Raw genomic sequence first — 27,645 nt, forward strand, 5'->3', positions numbered from 1 at the left:
GAGAGAGTTCTGGTCTTTCTCTGTTGTCTTATAAGGACACTAATCCAATCATGTGGGGTGTACTCTCATGACTTCTTTTGAACCTTATTACTTCCCAAAGGCCTTACCTCCAGAATCATCACATTGCGGTTAGGGTTCCAGCATGTGAGTATAATGGGTGGGGGCACATTCAGGTCCATAACAAGGAGGAAGAGTTCTAGTGATCTATTGCTATGTAACAACTCTCTTCAAAACTTGCTGGTTTAAAACAACACAGTTTTATTAAATTTCAGGATTTTGTGGGTTAGGAATTTGATTAGGGTTCAACTGGATAATTCTGCTCTGCATGGGGTTGTCTGGGCTCACTCAGCCGGTGACTGGTATGGTCTGAGTGTGTCTAAGACATCTTCGTTCATGTGCCTGGTGCTTCAGTGGGGGTGAATAGAAGGTGGGGCGTGGGGACCCCCTTCCTCTGCATGTGTTTTCAGGGCCTTTCCACATGCATGGCTTTTCTAGCAGAGGGTTTGGACTTCTTACATAGGTTCCAAGTACACATGGAACCATTTACCAAACAACTGTACAAAAACATTGGATTGATAAGTTTTGGACATGTTGAGTTGGGATGACTATGAGCTCTTGAGGCAGAGAGGTTTGCAGTATATTTGAAAATATAGATCTGAATCTTAGGCCCTAAAATGAAATGGATCTAAAATTTTAAAAAATTTAGGTCACAGATGGAGATTTTGGGAGTCAATGAGCTCCTCATTATTTTAAAGCCCTGAAGAATAGATTGCAGTGTTAAGGGAGAGAGTATAAGTTGAGAGGAGAATCTGAAAGCTGAATAAATGTCCATATTTTAAACGATGGTCCAGAAGGAGAAACCTGCAATGAAGACTGACCAGGAACATACAGAGAAGAAAGAATAGGAGGAGGGGAGAGAGAGAGAGAGACATTTTGGAAGCATGGGTAGTTACAGAATTCATAAAAAGGAATGAACTGCAATTATTGCTCAAATGCTAAGAGATTTAGCCCCAGGAAGAGTGGGTCAAATCCTGTCCCTGCCATCTGCTGTTTGTATGACTTTGACCTTAGCCTGTGCCTCAGTTTCTTTACCTGTTTAATGAGGATACTAAAAGCAACTGTGCCATAGGGTTGTTGTTTAAATGCATTATTCCATGTTATCAACATATATAACTTATCTTTTTACTATTTCATGCTTTAAAGAGTTTGAAAAGATCCATGAGTCTGGCAACTAGGAGAACTTTTAACTTTAGAAAAGTTTGGTGATAGTATTGTTAAATTTATATGACATGACAGCAAATGTTCCAGTATGTAACTGGGTACTGATAATGGCAAAATCCATTGTAATAAGCATGAAAGAAGCCCATAATTTCCTTAATGATTGCATTTTGGTATTTTAATGTACTTTAAAATGCACATCAATAAACTTTTTTTTTTTTTTTTTACAAACTCTATTGTATTTTCAGACCATTAGTTTTTTCTTGTACACTATGGATTTCTTGGATGTAGAGCAGAGGTTGGCACGCAAGGGTCAGGATGACACTCATCTGTTTTTGTAAATAAAGTTTTGTTGGAGCACAGCTACTTCTATTCATTTCTCTATTGTCCGTGGCTGCTTTTATGTTCCAATGGCAGAGTTGGAGTCCTGACAGAGACCATATGGATCACAAAGCTTAAAATAATTACAATCTGGTTCTTTATGTAAAAAAAGGTGCTTTTGCTCTCCTGTTTCCTACAGTGTTTCTTCTCTTGGCAGTTACTTCTGTTTTGCTCATCCCTAGGAACCTAGAAAGCAAAAGCAGTTATGGCTGAAGGAGTGAAAAAACACTATTCCAAAGCCATGGAGGCTTTCTTACATAGATTGACTTACAAAAGGACAATAACTTCTGAGAATACCTGATCTACAGATATTTTTGTTGCTGTAGATTTTATTGAAGCTGGAGTGGAAGTCATTGTTACCAGGAGTGAAATGACTAAGGCCTAGGCTAACTTTCTTATCCAGGACACTGTTAAGGCTGCCTTCATTTTGATGGCATTCTTTTCTTCCCCAGGGAAGGGCTTAGAAATGGCATAAATTGGCTAGCTAATGCACGGGCTGAATTACTCTGGGGCTTTGTCCAGGTGGGACCTGAGAATCAGGCCATCTTTTCAGACCAGATTTGGGATTTGGTTACTATTGAGGAGAAAAACAGTCTGCTGTTTGGGAAGGTCTATTCATTATTGTTTAAAGCCCCATTGTTTATTTAACACATTTCTCTAGTCTACAGATTACGTTTGTGTAGAGAACCAAGGGTTTTGAGAAAGATAAGACAGAGGTGTGTAATTTACTCTATAATCATAAGGGGTCTGTTTCAACAGAAGCCCAGCCTTGAAGATAGCTAACTTTTATATTGTTTACTTTTGGTAGCTTTTAAAAAAAATCTACCAATTTGAAAATCAGTCTACTCAGTCATAAATCACCAACTAATTTCTGCCGTCTTTTTCTCCATATTTGCCAGAATTAGAAAGTATGAAAGAAATGTACCATTTCTATGATGAGAAAAATTATCTCTTAGAGCTAAATGCAGCAGCAAAATTAAAAAGAAAGAAATATTTGTTGGCAACATTCTCATCTGCTTCAATTCATAGTATATGAAACGCTGGACTGGAAGAAACACAAGCTGGAATCAAGATTGCTGGGAGAAATATCAATAACCTCAGATACGCAGATGACACCACCCTTATGGCAGAAAGTGAAGAGGAACTAAAAAGCCTCTTGATAAAAGTGAAAGAGGAGAGTGAAAGAGTTGGCTTAAAGCTCAATATTCAGAAAACGAAGATCATGGCATCTGGTCCCATCACTTCATGGGAAATAGATGGGGAAACAGTAGAAACAGTGTCAGACTTCATTTCTTTGGGCTCCAAAATCACTGCAGATGGTGATTGCAGCCATGAAATTCAAAGACGCTTACTCTTTGGAAGAAAAGTTATGACCAACCTAGATAGTATATTCAAAAGCAGAGACATTACTGTGCCGACGAAGGTCCGTCTAGTCAAGGCTATGGTTTTTCCAGTGGTCATGTATGGATGTGAGAGTTGGACTGTGAAGAAGGCTGAGTGCTGAAGAATTGATGCATTTGAACTGTGGTGTTGGAGAAGACTCTTGAGGGTCCCTTGGACTGCAAGGAGATCCAACCAGTCCATTCTGAAGGAGATCAACCCTGGGATTTCTTTGGAAGGAATGATGCTAAAGCTGAAGCTCTAGTACTTTGGCCACCTCATGCGAAGAGTTAACTCATTAGAAAAGACTCTGATGCTGGGAGGGATTGGGGGCAGGAGGAGAAGGGGACGACCCAGGATGAGATGGCTGGATAGCATCACGGACTCGATGGACGTGAGTCTGAGTGAACTCCGGGAGATGGTGATGGACAGGGAGGCCTGGCATGCTGCGATTCATGGGGTCACGAAGAGTCGGACACGACTGAGGGACTGAACTGAACTGAACTGAAATGTGAGAGCTAAAGAAATCTTAGAGGTTCTGAAATCTGCTACCCCCAACCCAGAAGATAAGAACTGGCTTGAAATGTGGTCAGATTTTCAATGCTGAAACCAGTGCTAAATTGGGACCCTTCACAGTAACTTGCAGGCTACTAGGGCTCAAGCCTAAGGCAAAAGGAATAAAAGAATTTGAGAATTCTTCTTGAATAGAAGAATTTCAAATACCATGGAGGGCAGTTTTGGGTGGAAAGTTAGGGAGGCTGTCTTAGGTTCAGTTCCTAGAAAGCAAATCCTGAGATAAAAATTCCAGTTTTATTAGGAAATGTTCCCAGAAGGAGACTTGTAGTGGAGTAGGGGATTGGACATTAAGAGAAGGCGGGTGTGCCAGGGTATGATATTAGGCAGTCAGAAAGAGAGTAACTTGGGCTCAGTTCCACAGAGGAGTTCAGGAAGAGTGTAGGTCACACCTTTGAGTTGTCCTGGCCAAGGGAAGAGGGAGTATTTAACCTCCCACATCTGTCCCTTAGTTGTTGTTGTTGTTCAGATACTCAGTTGTGTCTAACTCTTTGTGACCCCATGAACAGCAGCATGCCAGGCTTCCCCATCCTTCACCATCTCCTGGAGTTTTCTCAGACTCATGTCCATTGAGTCAGTGATGCCATCCAACCATCTCATCCTCTGCTGCCCACTTCTCCTCCTGGCTTCAATCTTTCCCAGCATCAGGGTCTTTTCCAATGAGTCAGCTCTTTGCATCAGGTGGCCAAAGCACTGAAGCTTCAGCATTAGTCCTTCCAATGAATATTCAGGGTTTATTTCCTTTAGGATGGACTGGTTTGATCTTCTTGCAGTCCAAGGGACACTCAAGAGTCTTCTCCAGAACCACAGTTCAAAAGCATCCATTATTAGTTATGAGCTGACTTGCTGTGGGATGGTGGAGGTGTGGGTGTGTGGGATATTCATTCTTCACCCTGCAATGGATTCCAGTAACCTGAGGGCAGCCTTCTTAAAAAAAAAAAAAAGTTAACTTGTATAACTAAAGGGAAAGGGAACCTGGGCTGAGCCTTCAGACACTCTTCCTGCAGACATCTTCCTAATACCTTCAGATCATGCTAAGGATGCCTCCTCTGTTTCATCTTTCTGTTGAAGCTCAGTAAGTAGAATCAATGATTGGGTATTACATTCCTTAGTCTTTGAAATTTTTATTCTAAATAAGATTCGAGGAAATGAAGCTTTCAGCCACAAATTCAGATATTTGGTTGGCAGGTTTTCGTTGCTTCCTCTCTCTAGGAATATCAGTTTTCAGCAAGGAAACAGACTTCAAAAGATCACATATATTCCAAATAGCAATTGAAGGGAAAAGCAATGTGATAAATGTTCTAAGCCTTACATCTAATTACCAAGCACACCACAACATGGTTGTTATTTTCTCATGGGCGTGTAATCCATCTGTACATGCAATCTCAGCAGGAGGTGTTGGTATAGTACAGACTATTTCATTGTCCAACTCCTACCTCTAAAAGGAAGAATGAAAAAATGAAAGTGAATTATCTGTTCATGTAGCACAGAAGGCAGGTGGAGTGGGGAGGGAGAGAAGAGAGTGACAAATATGGTCTCACAGAGAGGGCCCATGTCACCAACTTAAGAATGTCTCTCAGTGAACGGGAGGAAGATCAGAGGGAACAGCTGGTGTTTATTCAGCCTTCACTATGATTCAAGCTCTGTTCTGAGAGCTTCTAAGTGAGTTAACCCACTTAAACCTCATATGATGCTATAACTGAGGAAACAGAGGAACCTGATGGAGGTCACACCACTCACTAGTAAGTGGCAGAGCTGGCATCTGAATCCAGGCCTTCTGGCTCCTGAGTCAACCCTGGGTGCCTGGCTAGATTTGGCATTGGCCTATTATGTATGGATTCTTCCTCTTGAGTCTAAACTACATGAAATCCACTTTTATTCTTTGGATGATGTTATTTGGATGTTCAGTCTTGTCTGACTCTTTGCGACCCTATGGACTGTAGCTCTCCAGGTTCCTTTGTGCATGGGATTCTCCAGGAGAGAATACTGGGGAGGGTTGCCATTTCCTTCTCCAGGGGATCTTCCCAACCCAGGAATCGAACCCATATCTCCAGCAAGTCTCCTGCATTGCAGGCGAATTCTTTACTGTGAGCCATTTGCTGGATAGAGTTTAGCTATTTCTTTTCAACTGATTTTTAAACAGTCATGTACTGTACAAATGCATGTGAAAATTTAAGTTAAAGCATCACAGATAAAATGGAAGTTGTGGTTTCATGGTTTTCTTTGACTAGCAACCCTAAATTCCTGTTTTCTCCCTGTAACCCACCTCACTGGGTCAGTTTAGTATCACTTCAGATGTTTAAAAATACATTTAGATGCTTGTTAAGTCTTCTTTGAAAAATATATGGTACTGTTTTGTACTTTTTATTTAAAAAAGAAAACACATTTAATCGTATGGTACCATAGTTCAGCTGCTGCTGCTGCTAAGTCGCTTCAGTCGTGTCCGACTCTGTGTGACCCCATAGACGGCAGCCCACCAGGCTCCTCTGTCCATGGGATTTTCCAGGAAAGAATACTGGAGTGGGGTGCCATTGCCTTCTCCAACCATAGTTCAGAGGGTCTCAAATTGTCTTGGTTTATGGCTCTTTCAGTATCTTAGTAATTATTTCATGGTGCTCTAGGTCAAAAGAATATTTAACAGTTCCATCTAGTGAGAATTAGATCCAAACAACTTAATAAGTATTTATGTCCTAACATAGCCATTATAGCCTTAGTAGCCATTCAAAACATACACGTGAAAATAGTATCCAGTTCATTCTTAACCATAATTACCTACTAACCGTATGTGCCTGTTGGACACTTCATGGCTCTCAAACCCTGGGATCAGATCAGACACTGCCACACTCGTTGCCTGTTCCACACCAAATTCCTAATTTGCACAGGACTTCTTCTTCTTCTTTTTTTTTTAAATCACAGCAACCATGGGAAACCCAAATTTGGAAAAACTATGACATTAAAAGGAATTTAGTGTGTGCTAATATTGGGACTGTGGACCTCCTTGAGCTCAGGGTTTGCACGGAGTCCAGCAGATGTCTACTGTGGCTGTGCTTCCCTGTGCACAATTTGGGAACTAACTGTGGTCATGGTTATAAATTTTGCAGCTCACTTTTTTCATCCAACACTTTGCCTTGGGGATTCAACCATGTTGTACATAAAGATCTACTTCCTAGAAAAGACTGCCACAGAATCTCCCAGATTTTATTTACCCATTTTCCTGATTATGGCCATTAATGTTATTTCTAATATTTAGTAATTTTATATAATATTGCAGTGAAAATCCTTGTTTCATTCCTCTTCATTCACATGGCCAAATTAGGGTAAAGGAATTGCTAGGCCATAGGCCAGTCAGGTTTTTAAATTTTAGTGAAAGCGTTAGTCACTCAGTTGTATCTGACTCTGTGATCCCATGGACTGTAGACCGGCAGGATCCTCTATCCATGGACTTCTCCAGGCAAGAATACTAGAGTGGGGAGCCATTCCCTTCTCCAGGGGATCTTCCCGATCCAGGGATCAAACCCAGGTCTCCAGATCTAGGGATGGAACCCAGGCAGATTCTTTACCGTGAGTCATCATGGAAGCCTTTGAAATTCAGTGCATACCAATAAATTGAGTGTGACCCTCTTTGAAGAAATGATTCCCTAAAATTCTTTAAAGCATGATTACTTCCAGCTTATTTTTCTTATAACTCTATATCCTATGACTATCCCATTGGGGAAGAATAGTTGTTTTGGAAATGTACGTAGTAGTTAAATTTTAGACAAAGGTAATTGAGAAACAAGGGCAGGATATGAGTAGGCTGAGAGGAAGAGGAAGATAAGAGCTGATCAGCAACTGCTGGACATATTATGTAGGACAATGAGAAGGCCAGATCATTTATAGTAAATAATTTATGTAGAGCACAGATGGTAAATACCTCGCAGGCATGCCTTAAATGTTCCTTCCCCTTCCATGGGAGACATAGCCAATCCATCATGAATGGCAGACATAACCAATCCATCATGACCTTCATTCTCCCCAAACCTTCACCCAATCTTGAGTTCTCCTTACAACCCTGGGAGATTACCATCAACTTTTGTGAGCACACAAAATGAAATTTGCCTGTCATGCCTGGGGGCAGCGAGAAGGTGGGAAGATAGGTTGAAATTAGGCAGAGAAGGGCTGTGGAGTTTAAAGAATGCCAGGCAAGGAGCATTTGGATAACTTATTTACATTTCAGACTCTGTTGACAAAATAACTGGCTATCCTCCTCTGTGAAACAATAGCAGTAGGTATTGATCTCAGGCTGCTATTATTTGTTTTCGTGCCTTAGTTCTAAATTATGTTATGTATTTATTTCTAGAAAAGTAATTAAATCACCAAAGGCCCCTTTTATTATTCTTTTCCTGTGTCCCATATATTGAAAAATGTGGTCTCCCAATTAAACTGTACTTATTAAATAACAATGACGATATCAGCAAACAAGCATTCACTGAATATTTTTCACATGACAAGCACTGTTTAAGCAACTTACATTTATTAATTTTTAAAATCTTCACAACAACCTTACAAGGTAGGTACAATTACTGTTCTCATTTTATAGTTGTAAAATAGAGACAGAAAGTAAACATTTTGTAGCTAGTAAGTGGTGTAATCAATACCTTTCTCATTGTTCAATTTTAACTGTGTAAAGTCCAAGCATAATTTCTGATTAAAAGGAGATAACCAAAAGTACAGTGGTGGTTTCCAAGGTCTGGGAGAAAGGGGGAAATGAAAGTTAATGTTTAATAGGTATAGAGTTTAAATTTTACAAGATGAAAAGAGTTCTAGAGATGGATGGTGGTGATGGTAGTGCACCATTATAAATGTGTTTAATACGCCAAACTGTACACTTAAAAATGGTTTAGTTGGTGAATTTTATGTTATGTATGTGTGCGTGCATGCTGACTTGATTCAGTCATGACTGACTCTTTGTGACCCTATGGACTGTAGCCCACCAGGCTCCTTTGTTGGGATTCTCCAGGAAGAATACTGGAGTGGGTTACCACACCCTCCTCCAGGGGGATCTTCCTGATCCGGGGATTGAACCCACATCTCTTATGTCTCCCATACTGGAAGGCATATTCTTTACCACTAGTACCATCTGGGAAGGCCCATGTTAGGCCCAGTTCAGTTCAGTCACTCAGTCATGTCCGACTCTTTTGACCCCATGGACTGCAGCACGCCAGGCTTCCCTGCCCATCACCAACTCCCAGAGTTTACTCAAACTCATGTCCATCAAGTCAGTGATGCCATCCAACCATCTCATCCTCTGTCATCCCCTTCTCCTCCTGCCTTCAGTCTTTCCCAGCATCAGGGTCTTTTCCAGTGAGTCGGTTCTTCACATCAGGTGGCCAAAGTATTGGAGTTTCAGCTTCAGCATCAGGCCTTCCAATGGATATTCAGGACTGATTTCCTTTAGGATGGACTGGTTGGATCTCCTTGCAGTACAGGAGACTCTAAAGAGTCTTCTGCAACACCACAGTTCAAAAGCATCAATTCTTTGGTGCTCAACTTTCTTTATAGTCCGGCTCTCACATCCATACATGACTACTGGAAAAACCATAGCTTTGACTAGATGGACCTTTGTTGGCAAAGCAGTGTCTCTGCTTTTTAATATGCTGTCTAGGCTGGTCATAGCTTTTCTTTCAAGGAGCAAGCGTCTTTTAATTTCATAGCTGTAGTCACCATCTGCAGTGATTTTGGAGCCCAAGAAAATAAAGTCTCTCACTGTTTCCATTGTTTCCCCATCTATTTGCCATGAAGTGATGGGACCAGATGTTATGTATATTTAACCACAAAAAAAAAAAAAAGGGAAAAAGGAGTTAACCAGGGTTTCCAACATAAATTGGTGGAATTCTGGCCAGAAACAAAGAAATTTGCTATATTAGTTTGATTGTGCAACAGGTCAGAGATAAATGCATGGTCTTCTGGCAGACTCTTCATTTAGAAGAATTAGATTTAAATAGCCAGGAGACCCCATTTTTCTTTAAAGATTGCAAAGATCTGAGACCCTAGACTGGAATCTGCTGACTGGACACTCAATTCTCTAGTTCCTAGGAAGGTAGGGGGTGTTCAGCGAGGAGAATCATACATTTTAGAGTGAACTGGCCAGTGGGGAAGCCACAAGCCCAAGGTTAAGGGCCTCTGCACTAGAATTGCACTGAAAGCTGGCGTCACCATTTCTTCACTTTGCCATTTCTTTGGCAAGTTCTTTAACATCCCAGGCTCCAGATTTCTTGTCTGTAAATGGGGTAGTAGTGATGGCTCATAGAAACTCTGGCACTTAGTGAGCCCTCAACAATACTAGCTCCTAATTCAACTTCATGGCTATGTATTTACATCAAACAATAGGGATAATACAAAATCCTGAGGCTTACTGGATCCTGCAAATGAGATAAACTGAGGTGTAAGTGCTTGACTGACGGTAAGTTTCCTCCTCTTCTTTTGTCTCCAGTATCTAGCAGAGAGAGGGTGCCCCATAAGTGAGGACTCCCCAACATCTTGATGGATACTCAGTGGCACCCCTTACCATCTATCTAGCTAAACTTCTGGTGTATAAAGTGATGCTTCCTGATATTCCTTAAGCAGCTTCAAGGGCATCATGTTTTGTAACATCAGAGGCTGCCCTGGGGTTGGCATGTCAAAGTGACCTTCACTCATGGTGTGGAGAGAGCTGGTTGCTGGGTCCAGCATTGTGTCTGCTTCAAATATTTATTGGTTACATGATTCTGAGCTATTCAGGATTTGGGGCTTCTTTGTTTTGTGTTGCAGCTGATTTTTCTTCTTGACGACCTTAGGCCTCTGAAATAAGATGTTTAAAATAATTTGTTCCTCCCTCCTGTGACGGAAGAACTGCCTCTGTGTGTGACAGGGCTAATGGTGGCTTGCCCCACTGTTAACTTGAAAGGATGGTGCTGGACTGTGACTCTCAGAGGTCACAGATGTCCAAGTCTTTAACCATCTGTGGCTTGCGCAGAGCGATGGAGCTCAAAGAATCACCTAGGAGCCCACTCGAGCCCCTGGAACATCCCATTCAAGTGCATATTTTCTCTCTTGTCCTTCTCTCCTAGCAACTGTATGACTCAAACACTACTCAGAAAGTATTAAGTCTCTGTAATTTATACACTTGCCTGTGATATTATTACTGCCCAAATGCTCATGTTGATCTTCAGAGGGTGGAGCCCCAAGGAATATTTATGGGGAACCGAAGCTGTACTTTGGAAAAAGAATATCTTTATTAAGTTCCTTTTATTAAGTATGCATCACATGGTCCAGCCATTTGACCCACAATCTCTGCTTTTTTTTTCTCCCCAGCACTGGCTTGAACCTAACAAGTCCATCTCCAAGCAAATGAAAGGTAAGTGTCAATCTGTGGGTTCGCTTTTGGTATGAAATGTCCAATGATAGATTCTGTTTCTTTACAAAGTTTCTCCTGTCAGGAAAGAAATGGATGGAGTTAAAGATCTGGGGGTGGGGAAGCTTCTCCCTCCCTATGAGCGCTGTGTAACTTCTCCTCGCTTATTTGCTGGCCTTGGTGCTCCCCATAGTGACTATTCCTAGAGGCCTGTGTCTCTCCCCATCCCCACCATCTTACCCTCATGTTTCATGGTCGAACAGGGGCACAGATGCCTAGTTCCCCTTTGATTGTGGGGTTTGCTAGTAAATGGTTCAGGGTGGAAAGTCAGTGTTGTGGGGGGTGGTAAGAGGGGCAGGTGTATTTTGAAATTAAAATCTTGCTGATCACGTTAATGAAGATTGAAGTATTCTTGTCCACCCCTCAAGCTCCCCAATATACTTTCCTGAGTAATGTTTTCAAGCTCTGGTGTTGTGACCTGCCTCCCCTCCTCCCCCAATGAGCTCTTGGAAAAGCTGGCTTGGGAAACATCTCTGTAGTGCATAGAATATCTGGCCATCCACTTGGGGGCATTGTGAATAGGGTGTTGACTGCTGGTCCTGGGTGGCATGATGTTTTGTCCTGGTCACCTGTGCTAGGCTGTAGTCAACCTGCTTTTACTTATGGTTTAGAGGAGAACTTCTGAAATGCACCTCAGAAATTCATTGCCTGCCCTGGAGTCCATTTATCCCTTCATGTCAACTTTCCCAGGGCTCTAAAATGTGGGTGATAAGTCAGTTTCTCATCAGAGATCAGGTTAGCACGGATTAGGTCACTAGTCATCATTCAAGGGAGTCTTTTCTTTTTTTAAATATGGAGAAATTATTTGAGGCAAGGTTTTTAAGTAAGAGAAGGAAGAAACTGAATTATGATGGCAAACTAGTAACCAACATATCAATTCCTTAACTCTTTCCTTTTACCCTCCTGCTCTCTCCTTTTTCTGTCCTCACTCAGACCTCTGTCTGTCTGTCCCTTCCCTTTCTTTTCCTGTCTCTCAAGAATAGACTCTGACCAGTGCAGGACTCACAGCCAGCCGGGTTGTTCAGGCTAGCACCCAAAACTGCTGTGGGCAAATGATGCTGCAGGGAGAGGACAAGAAAGATGTGTGAGGTGCAGGCAAGGGGCAGCAATGCATGGAAAGTTCAGAGAAGTCAGCCCCTTGAGGTGAGGCTGGAACAGAGTTGGGACAAGCATCCAAGATTAAGTAGCAGGACACAGGTACCAGGGAGCTCTGTATAGAATGACATGTAGGCTAATGAGAATAAACTCATTTATCTGAGAAAAAACTAGCTGATCCTTGGCTTTTATCCCTTAAATACTTTATCCCTTAATGTTTTAATATTGTTTTTATGTATTTTAAAATATTTAGGCAAATTTCCAGTAAAGTTATTTTTAGTAAATGGTTCTTTGACTTTGGTTCTTAAACATCATGAAATAGTTTCCTTAAGCCACACACAGTTTTAAAATATAACATCTATAAAGTAAGATGTATTTCAGTACTTAATAGAAGAGAAAATTTTAAATTGGTGAAGATTTTTCTGCTTAAGAGCTTTGTATCTACAATTAGTAAATCTGAACAACCAACTCAGAATATATTATGTTTTGTAAAAATAGTTTCAGGATTGACATATGACTCCTGGCTGGTTTTAATCTAACAACAAATAGAATCTGAATTTGGAAAAATAATTGTGTAAAATTCAGTTTCTAACCAGACATGGTGACTCACTGATTCTAGGGACTAGCAAGGTTCTAACCCAAAGGGTAAGGGTCTTACCTGTTACCTGGTCCTCTGTTGTATTGTTAAGAACATTAGCAAACAAAAAATTATGTAATTTTTCTCGAGATCACAAGGCTAGTTTTGTGGTTGTTGATGATGTCTTTTAGTATCAAGAATTTATTGTTTTCTTATAAATATGTCCTAGAAACAGTCACTATAATGTAAATTAGGAAAAAATTTAAACTAAGGCATATCGACTGTTAACCCAGAAAAACCGGGTCCAACCAATCCATGGAACTCATCCATGAATTTATCAACGGATCTGGTTGCAGAACCCCAGGCAGCTTCCTCTTCGGTTGTTGTTCATTCGTTGTGTTCAACTTTTGCAACCTCATGGACTGCAGCACACCAGGCTTCCCTGTCCTTCACTATTCCTGGAGTGTGCTCAAATTCATGTTCATTGAGTCAGTGATGCTATATAACTATCTCATCCTCTGCCTCCCTCTTTTCCTTTTGCCTTCAGTCTTTCCCAGCACCAGGGTCTATTCCAGTGAGTCAGTTCTTCGCATCAGGTGGCCAAAGTATTGGAGGTTCAGCTTCAGCATCAGTCCCTTCAAAGCATCAAGTCCATTCAGGCTTGATTTCTTTTAGGATTGACTGATTTGATCTTACTTTGGCTGTGGATATACAGTTTATATTCTGACTGCCTTCGAGGAGGCAGTAAGAGAATAATTCCTTCAATGAAGAATTTACTCCATTCCCATCCCACTCATCAGTGATAACCAGCTTTCCAGTCCTTTGCCCTGACCTCATTAAGATCCCTCAGACTATGTGGATTACCAGAGAGGTCAGGAGACCAGCTCTCCTGATGAATAAACTTTCTACAAAATCATTATTATATCTTACTAGTATTTTTAAAAATAATTTTTGATAGTATCATGCTTGTGGTTTTTCTAGCAGTTCAGAAAAGTTTAAACTATTTCCTTTCTCTTCTCCCTTATATCTCCATGCTTACTTCAAAGAGATAGCTATTACTAACCATATTTATATATCCTTCTGGGAATTTTTCTTTACATATAAGTTCCCCCAATTTATATAAGACCTTTTGTAAACAAAAATGAGATCAGTCTCTATATATGACTCTTCACCTTGTCATTGTCTTAATAATTTTAGAGTTTTTAAATCAAAATGAGTGATTGATGATTAACTTCATTTAAAAAATGGTTTTCAGGAATTCCTTAGTGGTCCAGTGGTTAGGACTCTGAGCTTCCAATGCAGGGAAGCTGGGTTCTATCCCTGGTCAGGGAATTAAGATCCTGCATGCTGTGTGGAGCAGGTAAAAAATAAATAAACAAAAATTTTAAAATGGTTTTCTGATATTTAATTGTATACATCTATGTGATTTACTTACTAATGAATATCAACATTGTTTATAGTCTTTTCCTATTATAAATTATGCTGTAGTAAACATGCTTATATGTATATTCTTGCATATTGTCCATCTGTACTAGAATTTCCTAAAAATAGAATTGTTGGATCAAAAAGAATATACATTTAATCTTTCCTTAGAAGTAAATACCCATCCAAAGAACTTATAGTACATGAGCTTAACATTACATGAGAGTTCTTATTTCCCCCAAATCTTGTTAAAAATAAGTATCATCAAACTTAACTTTTACGGTGACCTCAAATCTATTAGGAAAGTGAAATATTTGATTTAAAAAACTGGACAGTCATTAATTATAAACTTTAAAATTGAGAAACTTCTTAAACTAGTCTTATTTCTCCTCTGAACTTAGGAGTGACTTTAAATTTGGCTTTTTAAATGAATACACGGTAAAACTGGCTTTGTTTTGTTCTATAGTGCTGTGAATTTTTAACACACAGATTTGTGCAACCATCATCACAGTCAGGATACAGAACACATCTCCCCAAAAACCTTACTTTTGTGGTCTTTTTTTGTAGTTACTCTCCACTCCCCAAACAACTAACAACCACTGATCTATTCTCTGTCAATATAGTTTGTATCTTTTGAGAATGTCACAAAAATTGAGTCATACAGTTTGTAGTCTTTTGAAACTGGCTACTTTAACTCAGCATTAGTAACTCAAATTCATCCAAGTTCCTGTATTTACCAATATATGATACAGAAAATTAAAAGAATAGTTGGTCTTTGAAAAAATCAAGAAAAATTGATGAACCTCTAGCAAGACTCATGAAGAAAAAAAGACACAAACTACCAATATCAGGAACAAAAGAGGAGATGTCACTACAGACCCCACAGAACAACTCTAGGTATGTAAGTTTGACAGTTCCTCAAAACCCACAAATTACCAAATGAAATATGAAATTCAAAATGTGAGTAGTTTTACAAGTAAAGAGACTAGATTTAAAACCTTCCTGAAGGAAAATCTTCTGCCCACTTGCTGTTATTTGTTTTGCTGCTGGGACCCCTTTTCTTGCTCTTCAGGCCTTAACTAGGAGCTTCTAAGTTTGTACTGATGTCCAGGTATCTCTGAACAGGGGACACAGAAGAGAATATGTGATGATGTCGACACTGGTTCGCTGATCCTTTTAATTCTTGTCTTTGTTTCCAATCTTCCTGATATTGTTTACTTTCCAGAGACCTCAAACAGCTGCTGCACTGTATTCTGTCCAGGTATTATAGCTGCAGTCAATACAAGAAACAGGATGGGGTGTAATTAGTCCATACTGCCCAAAACTGAAATTTTAAAGTCAACTTTTAATCATTCCTTGTATATTAGGTGAGAATTTAGATAGGCTTTATAATTTACTTGGGAAGCATTGAGGGAATATCTTTCTCATTTCCCTTTTCTATCATTGTATCCATAGGTACAAATGTGGAGTGAGCTGGTGGTTATTTTTTTCTTTCTAAACTACTCAGACTGCCTGTAAGCAAAGTGCATATTTTGAATGTTTGGTTTTCAGAGTCCTTGCTTTCCATGCAGGAATGTTGCTATGCAATACACACTGACTCTTCTCACTTCAAACCTACTAGCTTTTAGCCTTGTCCCCATGACTCTGGAATGTAGCCCAATGTGTATATATGTAGAGACATACATCAAGAGGACAAAAATTGTATGTCCTATAAGATCTATATAATCACACAAATTATACAAGCATGTAAAGGTTTTAAAAAGTTATTATGACTCAGAACTATGGAAGTGAAGTGAAAGTTGCTCAGTCTTGTCCAGCTCTTTGCAAACCTATGGGCTAATACAGTCCATGGAATTCTCCAGGCCAGAGTGAGTAGCCTTTCCCTTTTCCAGGCAGAAGTATGGAAATGGAACCTTATTTCCCCATGATTGAATTCCACTTGCTGTGTACCCCTATCTCCTCTGAAAAGTTTCACCTTGTTACTTCAGGGTAACTCAGGATCTGCCAGTTTAGTATTTGATCTCTTTCAGCAAATTACTTAGTGAATTCATAATTTAAATATGAAAATGCATACCCTATGTTGTCCTTCTCCACAAACAGTATCATGTGGCATGAGAAGCAAACTTAGCATCCATCGTGGCTGCAAGGGTGACATCTCTCAAGCCCAGAATCCTCTGAGTCCTGCAGGACTCCTGTGTCTTACATGATTTGGCCTCTGGTTGCTGGCACCACTCCCATTGCATCCTCTCTGGATGCAGTGGTGCCGCTAGAGTGTGCGCTGCCATGTGCTGCTGAGACCTCTGGCTCCTGCCATGGTCTTGACCTTCACGGCTATAGGCTATAGACTCTGCCCTCCTGTGGTCCCCGCTGCACGTCTCTTTCACTGGTTGCATCTCAGCACATCTGTATTCACCACTGGGACAAGCTGAAATTGCTTAGCCTCTTCCATGCCATGCTTCAGCCTCAGGGTTGAAACTTGGCACGCTATCTAAGGCTCACTCTCTGCTTAAACACGTCATGCTGCCATTTCCTTGGTGTGCTCCAAAGTTCCAAAGGATCACTTTCCCTGAACTCTGGGATTTCTTTGTCTTGCCCCTACCCTTCACTCTGTTAGCCAAGCCTAGGGTGCTGAGGGATCTGAATTCCTCCTCAGAGCTCCATAAAACATCTTAACCTTGGTTACGTCCTCTCTGGATCTCTCCAGGTTCTCCACCTGCCTTTCTTCCCTACCCCTTTCCAACAACTAATATAGCTTTTAACCTTTGATATAAAATTAATGTTCTAATACAATAGCTTTTTTATATACAAGCAGTAACAGTTTCTCAAATATAATAAAAAAGAAGTGCTATTATTTATAATAGCAATAACAAGTAAAAACATAAATTTCTTATAATGTGTAAGGTCTATATAAATAAAACTATGAAATTTTACTGTGGAGTTACTGTAGCTAAGAAAGCTCAATAAATGCAGACTTCTCATGTTTCAGGTTAATATTAATAAAATCAATTTGTCACATATTAATATGTACATTCAATAATTTTCCACATCACAGTTTCAATCAGGTTCTCTATGGCATTTAACAAATTGATTCTAAGGCTCATTTGCAAAATAAAATGCTCAAAAGTAGCCAATAAATATGCAAAAAAGAACAATGAACGATGATGGAGTGCTTGTTCTATTAGATAGCAAATCAAGGACTATGAGCTATAGTAATTACAAGAGGCCTCATGATAGACTCATAAAGTAATTAAGATAGAATTAGGAATAGGAAAAGAATCAGTAGAACAGAGAAAAACAGTCCCATTATGTTTGGAAATATAGGTTGTAAGAAAGGTTATATTTCATATCAGAAATATAAAGATTCAAGGTATAATTTTAGGGTTGCGTGTTCACTTGGGGAAAAACTAAAGCCATCCTTCACATCATGCATGGGATTAATAACAAATGAATTCAAAAGCTAAATATATTTAATAATTTATAGGAAGTTTAGGTGAAAATTTAGGAGTGTTTTATTTTTTGGTAATACTTTATTTTTTGGCCTTATTAGAGGATGTCAGACATGACTTAGCGACTAAATAACAACAGAGGGTTATACAATAAGCAAGTGATTTGCTATTAATCTATTAAAATAGAGAAGGATAATTGAAAAAATTGTGATATTTCAATTGCTAAGCATCAAAGATTATGATAAAACTAACACTATTGAAGAGACTGTTCTTTTCCCATTGTGTATTTTCTGGTCCTTTGTCATAAATTAATTGACTGTATATGGGTGGGTTTATTTTATGGCTCTCTCTTCTGTTCCATTGATCCATGTGTCTGTTTTCATGCAAATACCATATGGTTTTAATTATTATAGCTTTGCAATAGAGTTTAAAATCAGGGAGCATAATGCCTTCAACTTTGTTCTCCTGTCTCAAGATTTTTTGGGGGGGTTATTTGGGGTCTTTTGTGGCCCTATATAAATTTTAAGATTAAATATTTTCTGTTAAAAAAATGTCATTGGAAAAAAAAAATGTCATTGGAAGTTTGTTAGGAATCGCATTGGATCTCTAGGTTGTTTCGAGCAGTATGGATATTTTAACAATATTAATTTTTCTAATCCATGAGCACAGAATATCTTTCTATTTATTTGTGTCACCTTCAACTTTTTTCCTTACTGTCATGTAGTTTTCAGTATACAAGTCTTTCACTTGTTTGGTTAAATTTATTCCTAGGTGTTTTATTCTTTTGATACAACTATAAATGGGATTGTTTTCTTAATATCCATTTCCAGTAGTTTGTTATTAATTTATAGAATCGCAACAGATTTTTCTGTATTGATTTTGTATCCTGCAACATAAATGAATTCACTCATTAGTTCTAATAGTTTTTTGATGGAGTCTTCAGGGTTTTCTCTATATAACATCATGTCACCTGAAAGTAATGACAGTTGTACTTCTTCCTTTCCAACTTCAGTTCAGTCTCTCAGTCGTGTCCGACTCTGCGACCCCATGAAGTGCAGCACGCCAGGCCTCCCTGTCCATCACCATCTCCCGGAGTTCACTCAAACTCATGTCCATTGAGTCGGTGATGCCATCCAGCCATCTCATCCTCTGTCGTCCCCTTCTCCTCCTGCCCCCAGTCCCTCCCAGCATCAGAGTCTTCCTTTCCAACTTGGATGCCTTTTATTATTTTGCTTGCCTAATTAGTGTTGTAGGACTTCTAATACTATGTCAAATGAAAGTTATAAGAGGGATTATCCCTGTCTCATTCCTGATCTAGAAGGAAGAGCTTTCAGCATTTCACTGTTGAATATACTAGCTGTTGTTGTTGTCGTTCAGTTGCTAAGTTGTGTCCAATTCTTTGCAAACCCATGGACTGCTGTAGCACACCAGGCTTCCTTGTCCCTCACTATCTCCCAGAGTTTGCTCAAACTCATGTCCACTGAGTCAGTGAAGCCATCCAGCCATCTCATCCTGTCACCCTCCTATCCTCCTGCCCTCAGTCTTTTCCAGCTTCAGAGTGTTTTCCAATGTGTCAGCTCTTCACATCAGGTGGCCAAAGTATTGGAGCTTTAGCATCAGTCCTTTCAATGAATATTCAGGGTTGATTTCCTTTAGGATTAACTGGTTTGATCTCCTCGCTGTCCAAGGGACTCTCAAGAGTCTTCTCCAGCACCGCATTTTGTTAGCATCAATTCTTTGGTGCTCAGTCTTCTTTATGGTCCAACTCGATCATCCATACACAACTACTGGAAAAACTATAGCTTTGACTATATAGACCTTTGTCAGCAAGTGATGTCTCTGCTTTTTAATATACGGCCTAGGTTTTTCATAGCTTTTCTTCCAAAGAGCAAGCATCTTTTATTATCTGTAGCTTGTCATAAATGGCCTTTATTGTGTTGAAGTATGTTCCCTTTATACATACTTTGTTGAGAGTTTTTTTAAAGATCATAAATAGATTTGAGTTTTATATATCCATTCAGATGGTAATATGATTTTTATTCTTTATTTTGTTCATGTGGTGTATCATATCAGAAGTATTTTTTGTAATTATGGAATCAAATAGGATTTCCTAAGGAAAACATCAAACCCAGAAGTAACAAAGCAAAATGCTAACAAATTGATACAAAATTTAAGTGTTTGTACTAGAATATTTGGTTTGTTTTCTCTACAGAGTCGATTCCTAGTAAATATTTGTTGGATGAATGACTATAAAATGAATTATAAATGAATTAAAATACAAGCAAAATAATGGGAAGAACATTTGTCAAGTATATAAAAAGTAGTAATATGCAGACTATAAAAAGTCGATGCTATAAGCCCAAAGAAAAACTCAGTAGAAAAATGTGAAAAAAAAAACACATAAAAGGAATAAAAATAAGTGGGCGATAAACTTATAAACAGATGTTCAACATCGTTAGTAACAAGGAAAATACAAATTAAAACAAAATATTTTTATACTGCTATTCAGTCACTGCAGTTGTATCTGACTCTGCCACCCTATGGACTATAGCCCACTGGACTCCTCTGTCCATGGGATTCTCCAGGCAAGAATACTGGGTTGCCATGCCCTCCTCCAGGGGATCTTCCTGACCTGGGGATTGAACCTGCATCTCTTATGTCTCCTACAGTGGAAGCCAGATTCCTTACCACTGAGTCACCAGGGAAGCCCTTATTTTACCAGGAAAATTGTAAATATTGATAATAGCCAGTCAATGAGGATGAGGGTAACACTTCTGGTGGGAGTATATAAACTGGTAAAGCCATCTGGGAGGGAAATTTGGCTGTATCTTTCAAGATTAAAAATCCCTATGTCTTTGGTACAAGGTCATTTCCATGAGTCTGTTGAAAGCAAAATTTATTCCAGCATGTATATATATTATGCAAGGATGTCCATTGTGTCCATTGGAGTATTGCTTATCATACTGGGAACTGGAAGCAATAAAAAGCTTCTAAGTTTTGGCCAGGCTAAATAAATTATGTTGAGTGCATGTAGTCATTTAAAGAAAAAAAACAGACATATTTTATTGACACCAAAATATTTATTAGATATATAGTAGAGTTTAAAAAGCAAGTAAAATACCAAGTATAGAATGATCATAAATGAAAATATAAAGATTATATGGAAATAAATACATATTATCTATATGACTATGAAAATGCACAGAAGACAGACTAAATAGATGTATACTGACTGCAGTTACCTCTGGGAAAGAGAATGAAGTAGACAGAGGTGAGGCCCTCATGTCTTACTACATATAGTTACATTTTACTCTGATCTTTTCAGTGAGAATATATTCATATATCACTTGATAATAAAGAGAGAACATAAAAGGAGAGGGAGCTTTATGCAAAAGTCAAGAAAGGAGTAAAGATAGGAAGAAAGGAATCAAAGTGCATTATGCATTAAGCATGTACTGCAGAAATAGAGACCTGGATGAAAGAAAGCCCACTTAGTCTTCTAAACAGACTCTTTGCTTAATCCTGGCTGGTGCCTAGTTAGACCAGGAGAAGAGTTAAAATCTTATTCTTGCTCTATATATCAAGTACTGTGCTGCCACCAAGCACTGTGAAGGGATAAGGGTTCTTGGAAATGGCTTCTGCATGCAAATCAGGGTGCAGAGAACCCCATTCTCTGTATAACACATGGATTTGGGTTCAGCCATAAGAACACTGTTGAGTCAAGTTGCTGGCTGATATCTTTGGTGCTTCCTCCCCAAAGTTATGATTGTTTTTCATGGAAGCCTGAGATGGTTTATAATTTGTGTTTCTGGTAATATTTATGACACTTTATGCTTGTGTATCATTCCTTGGTTTTCCAATAGTCCTGGGGGCTAATATAATTTTGTTAATAGGGAGCATGTACTCTGCTGTAGTACAGACAGAGAGTACCAGGAGCATTTCCTGGTGGCTCAGGGGTAAAGACCCACCTGCCAGGGCAGGAGATGTGAGTTCGATTCCTGGATTGGGAAGATCCCCTGGAGGAAGGCATGGCAACCCACTCCAGTATTCTTGCCTTGGAAATTCCATGGGCAGAGGAGCCTGGGGGGCTATAGTCCATGGGATTGCAAAGAGTTGGACACTACTGAGAAACTCTGCATGCACGCATACACCAGAAGCATAGATTTTGCTCTGGTGTCAGGAACAGGAGAACAGCCACAGGTCCATACCCAGTCATGGGACTCATTTGGATGATAATTCTATTCTTCCAATTATTCCCTTTGCTACTAGTTCCTAAGGCTGTGGAAACAAAGTACCATACAATGGCTGGTTTAAAACAATAGAAATTGATTCTGCCACAGTTCTGAAGGCTAGAAGTCTGAAGTCAAGGTGTCAACAGGGCCATGCTCCCTCTGACGGCTCCTCTCACTCTTGAAGATCACTGGCCAGCCTTGGCATTCCTTCCTCGGCTCGAGGCTGCCTCACTCCAGTGTCTGCCTCCATTTTCACATTGCCTTCTCCTTATGTTTCTCTGTGTCTGTATCTTAATTTCCCCTTCCATCTTTTATAAAGGATATCAGTCATTAGATTTAGGGCTCACCCTAACCCAGTATGGGGCTTCCCAGGTGGCACTAGTGGTAAGACATGAGACTTGGGTTCAGTCCCTGGGCTGAGAAGATCCCCTGGAGAAGGGCATGGCAACCCGCTCCAGTATTCTTACCTGGAAAATCCCATGGACAGAGGAGCCCGGTGGGCTACAGTCCATAGCATTGCACAGAGCTAGACCCAACTGAAGTGACTTAGCACGCATGCACACAGGCTAAACCAGAATGACCTCATCTTAATTAATTACATCTTCAAAGACCCTGTTTCCAAATGAAGTCACATTCAGGGTTTCAGGTTGCTATGAAATTTGGGGGTTACACTACCCAGCTCACTGCACCAAGCACCCCAATTTAGATCTCCCACACCCTTTATCATTCCTATTTACTGTTTGGGTAGCCTTCATGATTTTGTTTTGTGGCTCATTTCTTCTCCTTTGTGTATGTGTTATTCTTTGTTGAACTTGATCATACATTCTGACAGTAAAACTTCAAACAGTTTACTTCTTCAAACACACCTTGGACTGTAGCCCCATCTCTAGACCTTTTGGGGCAACCTGGCCTGTTGTCCTCAGGCATATAGATATACTCATCTAATCCTTAGTATTTAGTTTGGAAGATTTCTTTACTTGGTCCATGGCTTACTACGAGCCTCTGCAAATAGTAAGTTCTTAATAAATGCTTGTTGTCTAGAACCAAACTGCTCCTTTTAGAGAGCAGGCAGAAGAATTTAAACTGCCATATACTTTGAACACAAAGTAAAACTCACACTTCTGAACAAAACCCCTTGCATCAGTCAAATGCGTAACACTAAGTCCCCAGCTGCTATGGTTTAGTTTTGGCTGGTTTCGCCCTCTTCAGTTTTCTTCTCTCCAGTGCTTCTTTCCAGCTTTAGGGGCAGGTGTTTTTTATTCTCATCATAGCTTAGTAGGTTTGGCCAACTGTCTTTCTTTCTCCCAGGTTTGACTATTTCATCTAAAATTTCTTTTTTTTTTTTTTTGATCCTTCTCTGAAAAAGTCCATTTATAGGCAGTTTGGGCCTATAAATAATTTCCACATTGTGTTCTTTCTTTATTTCACAACATGGATAGAAATAATGATAACAAAAGTAATGACAAAATACCTAAAATTCATAATGTACAATTCTAATTGATTTGCACATTTGGTAAGCCATGGGTTTCTAATTTTTAATAGGGTGGTTGGTGGTGACATGGATGTCACTTTGATTGAGTACAATGTTATGCTTTGGGGAGGACCCAGCACTTCTTATGGAAGAGAGGGAATGTGGCAGGAATGGTAGAGAAAGTGGAGGAAAAGGAGCATCCTCCAGCGGAAGCCTTTATGTCACCAGGGAGATACTTTCAGGGCTTCCTTTCTCCTTCCAGAGTGCCCATGTTGTTTCATAATGGGTGATGTGATTCAAAACTCCATGTGTTGGCAGCACAAAAGTTGAAATGATAACTGTGATGGGCCAAGAGAGTCCATGCTTGGTATATGAATCCTAGAGGTGATTCAAATCTGGGTCAACTGGGTTAGGAAAGCTCTATTCATTTCTTTTTCCCTTTGGCTGGAAATACTTTATAATGCCTCATTTTTAGATGCATTTTTGTGGTAAGAAAAAAACACCTCAGTACCAAGTTACATAAGTAATTTTGCTTTTGCTGTTATAATAATTATTATTATTATTACTAGTTGATTTATACCAACCAACATTACTCCTGAGGGGCCAGTGAGTTACACAACATCTGCAGCAAGCAGGCACCTGGATCTCCTGCCTTCGGTTTCATGTACTTTTACTAACCTTTTTTGGCTGAAATTCTCAGGTCCTGCACCCTAGTCCCAGGCAGCAAAGTTCCTCTTTAGAAGCAGAACTGCCAAATATCTCTTCATCTGGGCACCTATTTCATGAGTATTCCATCCCCACTCCTTCCTAAGAAATGACAGTCCCCCTGTCTCCCTTTGAACCAAGATATGTGACTTAGGTCAAGTTAAAAGACTCAACGACATCCACATGGGTTTCTTCTTCCACCTCTAGGGTGATAGTAACTCCTCTGGGTTGAGTGTGAAGGTCTCAGGCAGTCTGCTGGGCACTCTAGCTCATGAATCATGTCATCCTCATCATGGTCTCTGTTAACAGGACCCCTGGGCCAGACCCAACCCGCCACCTGGTTTTGCATGGCCATAGGCTGGGAGTAGGTTTCATATTTTTAAATGGTCAGAAGGAAAGAATATTTTGTGACATGAGGAGTGTATTAAATTCAGATTTCAGTGTTTTATTAGAACATATCATGCCATTTGTTTACATCATGTCTGTGGTTGCTTCTACCCTGCAACTTCTGATGGAAGTAGTTGAGATAGCCGCCTTGATGCCAGCAAAGTGAAAAATAATTACTCTCTTATCCTTTATAGAGAAATTTCACAGATCCTTACTTTTAGGTGGTTGGTCGCATTCTTATCCCCATTTTGCAGATGAGGAAATGAAAGTTGAGAGTTTTAAGTTTATACCAATTTGTTCAAATGGTGAACTTGAGATTAGGCATGTTGAATATCAAAGTCCCTGATGGAGCTTCTCCTGTGCAGCACAGGCAGTCAGAGAATTCCAAGAATAAGTATTTGTGAGGCAGCTGCTCAGCACTCCAATGTCCCCGAAAAGAGTGCTTAGAGGGTGACTTCATTCTCCCCGTGTGGGTGTGAGTGTGTGTGTGTGTGTGTGCTTAAAACATAAGAGAGAGCTATAACAGGAGGAAGATGAGTTAAAGAAATGTTGTTTTTAATCTCTGCTTTGGAAGTAGAGGAGGTGCAGTACCAGTAACATCTTGGAGGCTGCTGCATGTCATTTCAGTCAAAGAGGGATAGAGGGATTACCTGTGCTGTTGATGATGATAGTAACAGTTGTCACTTAATGGTAATAATCATTTCCAACTAGAAGAGAGCAGTTGTTAAGAGAGTAGTTCTCTGTGGCTGGTTCATTTGAGTTACAGTTTGTTATGAGTAATGCTTTGCCCTTTCAGCACGCAGCACCTTTTTCCACATACTCAGAAAGAGCGTGTGCTCCCGAGATGTTTCATCACCAAATGTGGCTCATCAGTGTCCCTTTGCACTGCTGCCCAATGGAGACGTGAGGTGTGGCCCTCAGCTCTCAAGCTAAAGCCCCTGAAAGGACCTGGGAGGGACTTTTGGTTAGGAATAAAAAGGTGTCAGTTGTGCTGAACAGACCAAGGACCCCTGATGCCTGCCTGATGTCCTTTGGAAAGTAAGCCTCTTACTTGGAATGCTAGGGGTCCTTTCTGCAACACCAAACCCTCTGCAGTGGTTTTTCCAGAGTTTGAAAGTCTGAAAAATGATCACACTTCTGTTTTCAAGAGTCCCAGAGGGAAGCATGAAAGACACATTCTTAGGTTTAAGTACTGTCCTAACAAATGCCTTTTGGAGCCATGGGTACTATGCTTTAACTGCTGTTGAACAGAGTTGGGGTGGGGGAGGTGTGTGGTGGGGTGGTTCATAGCTGTCAGCCAAAATGTGCATGAGAAGGATCATGAGTTTATATGTACATTCCCAAAGTTATGTTTTTCTATTGTTCTTTATAATGATTGGAGGAAGACCACTGTATTTTAAGAAAAATTGCTGAGGTATGTTTCACCAGCCAAAAAAAAGTTTCACCTATTTATTTTTACAAGATTTGAGGATGGTTACTGGTTAAAAATCCCTGGAGATGGGAAGGGCATCCCACTCCAGTATTCTTGCCTGGAGAATCCCATGGACAGAGGAGTCTGGCAGGCTACACTCCATAGGGTCACACAGAGTCGAACATGACTGAAGCGACTTAACATGTTTGCATGCTGATTAAAAATAGAAAGTCTTTTTTTTTTTTAATTTCCATTTTCACCGGGGAGGCTGCTCACCTAATCGTTTCTTATCCCTATCCTCATTTCTGAGCAAGATCTCAAAGTGCAGATGAAGTCTGTCTCTGCTTTATAAACGGTTGTTCCTCTCCCCATGTTCTCACTGTTAACAAACCACCCAAATGACAATACCCTGGGATCTGCTAATGCATAAAAGGGGCCCCTGAGCTTCCCTGCGGTGGCACTTGGCCTACCCTGACAGGTAACAAAGGGTCGTGCCAGAGGATCCCTGCTGTTCTTGGGGCGATTATCTGCTCCCAGCATTTTAAAGTGGATTTAACATTTTCCCCTACTCTGCTCCTCCGTGATGTTCTCATTTTTAGCACTTACATGGCTGAGTAAATGCTTTTCAGCTGTTGACTTAAGTGCAGTTCAGTCTTCTTCTCTTCCCTCCCATATCCAGCCTTCCTTTTCCCTCTGCTCTTCTGTTAGGAAGGCTTACCTAAATGTGGACTTTGTTGGGGTGCTGCCATGTGTGTGTACCAAGAACCCGTTGGACCTGTCCAAACACCTCTGGGGACGTTGACATGCCCCCCGGTGCTGTTCCCTCTTCCAAAGCAGGACACAGAAACGTTAAGTGTCTTGCTTAAGATCAGTGTCTGAAGTCTCCTTTGAGGTTCGAGCACTCCTGGTGGGCTTGGGTTTCCCGCATCCTGTGTGCTTCTATCACTGATGCCAGAGCCTTAGTACCACAGTAGAAGTGAACGAGGGTGTTGCCCCCTGTGGGGTGCCCCATGTAGTAAAGCCACATAGTGGCTTTTCATGATGACACTGTCGGGGAAGGGCCCCGAGCAGAGCGTAGGCGTTACTGCCTACATGTTACCTCTGTGTTGGCTATTTCTTGCTCTATAGATAGCTCCTTCATCAGACATTTCCAGTTCCACTTCTGAACCAAATGTTTGGGGAGATAAGTGCCAGCTTTTACCCTATTCCTCTTTCTCTGTAACTTAAGAATAAGGCATGGAAGCTGGAGTGGCAGAGAGACTGAGCTGCAAGACGAAGGGAGTGGGCTCATCTCCACAAGAGGATTTTGACCTTAGACTAGTCCCAGGGAGCACATGCCAGCTGTCAGCTGGAGCCTGGAAAAGCTCCTTTTCCAGCATTTATGCAGCTGGTGGGGTGTCTGCCAGTGCTCCAAAGCTGAGCTTTTGACCCTAAACCACTGCCAACATATTTGGGTTTAATGATCTAAAATTTTACATAATTGTATTTCTCCCCTTGTTTAGTTTTCTAGAAGGTAATAAAGAGAATTGCACTTAGGTTGGGGGATTTGCTTGTGTGGAGATGAGAAAAGGTAACAGGGATGGGGATGGTCTTCCCTCTCCCCTTAAATTCTTTATTCTTCTCCATAGCAGTTATGAGCTTCAAATGTCCTACATATTTCATTTATTTATTTTCATTTTATATCTGTTTATCCCACTAGAATGTGTTCTCCATGAAGACAGAATTTTTTGTTTATATCTAAACCTGTGCCTGATACCTAGGAGGTACTCAAAATTTTTGTTGATTTTAATTAATCCTCCCACTAGAAGTAGCTATTGTAACCAACTCCAGAGTCCCTGAATCTGTTCCAGCTGTTGAAGGGCAGAGATTGATTTGTAGGACCTGAGATTTTTCAAATAGAAATCCTAGAAATTGC

The 27,645-nt window shown here is 40.2% G+C and overlaps 1 protein-coding gene across 2 annotated transcripts in view; it reads left to right on the forward strand.

Moving 5' to 3' along the window:
• The window catches only part of LOC120860300 (FERM domain-containing protein 3), a 345,585-nt gene that overhangs the window by 185,020 nt on the left and 132,920 nt on the right, over positions 1-27,645 (forward strand). For both annotated transcript variants that reach the window (XM_040236079.1, XM_040236080.1), the window contains exon 3: positions 10,885-10,927. In XM_040236079.1, the coding sequence (XP_040092013.1) occupies positions 10,885-10,927 (43 nt within the window). The remainder of the gene's footprint in view (positions 1-10,884; positions 10,928-27,645) is intronic.

The sequence above is a fragment of the Oryx dammah genome, unplaced genomic scaffold (genome assembly GCF_014754425.2).
Source record: "Oryx dammah isolate SB20612 unplaced genomic scaffold, SCBI_Odam_1.1 HiC_scaffold_11056, whole genome shotgun sequence".
Classification (NCBI taxonomy): Eukaryota; Metazoa; Chordata; class Mammalia; order Artiodactyla; family Bovidae; genus Oryx; species Oryx dammah.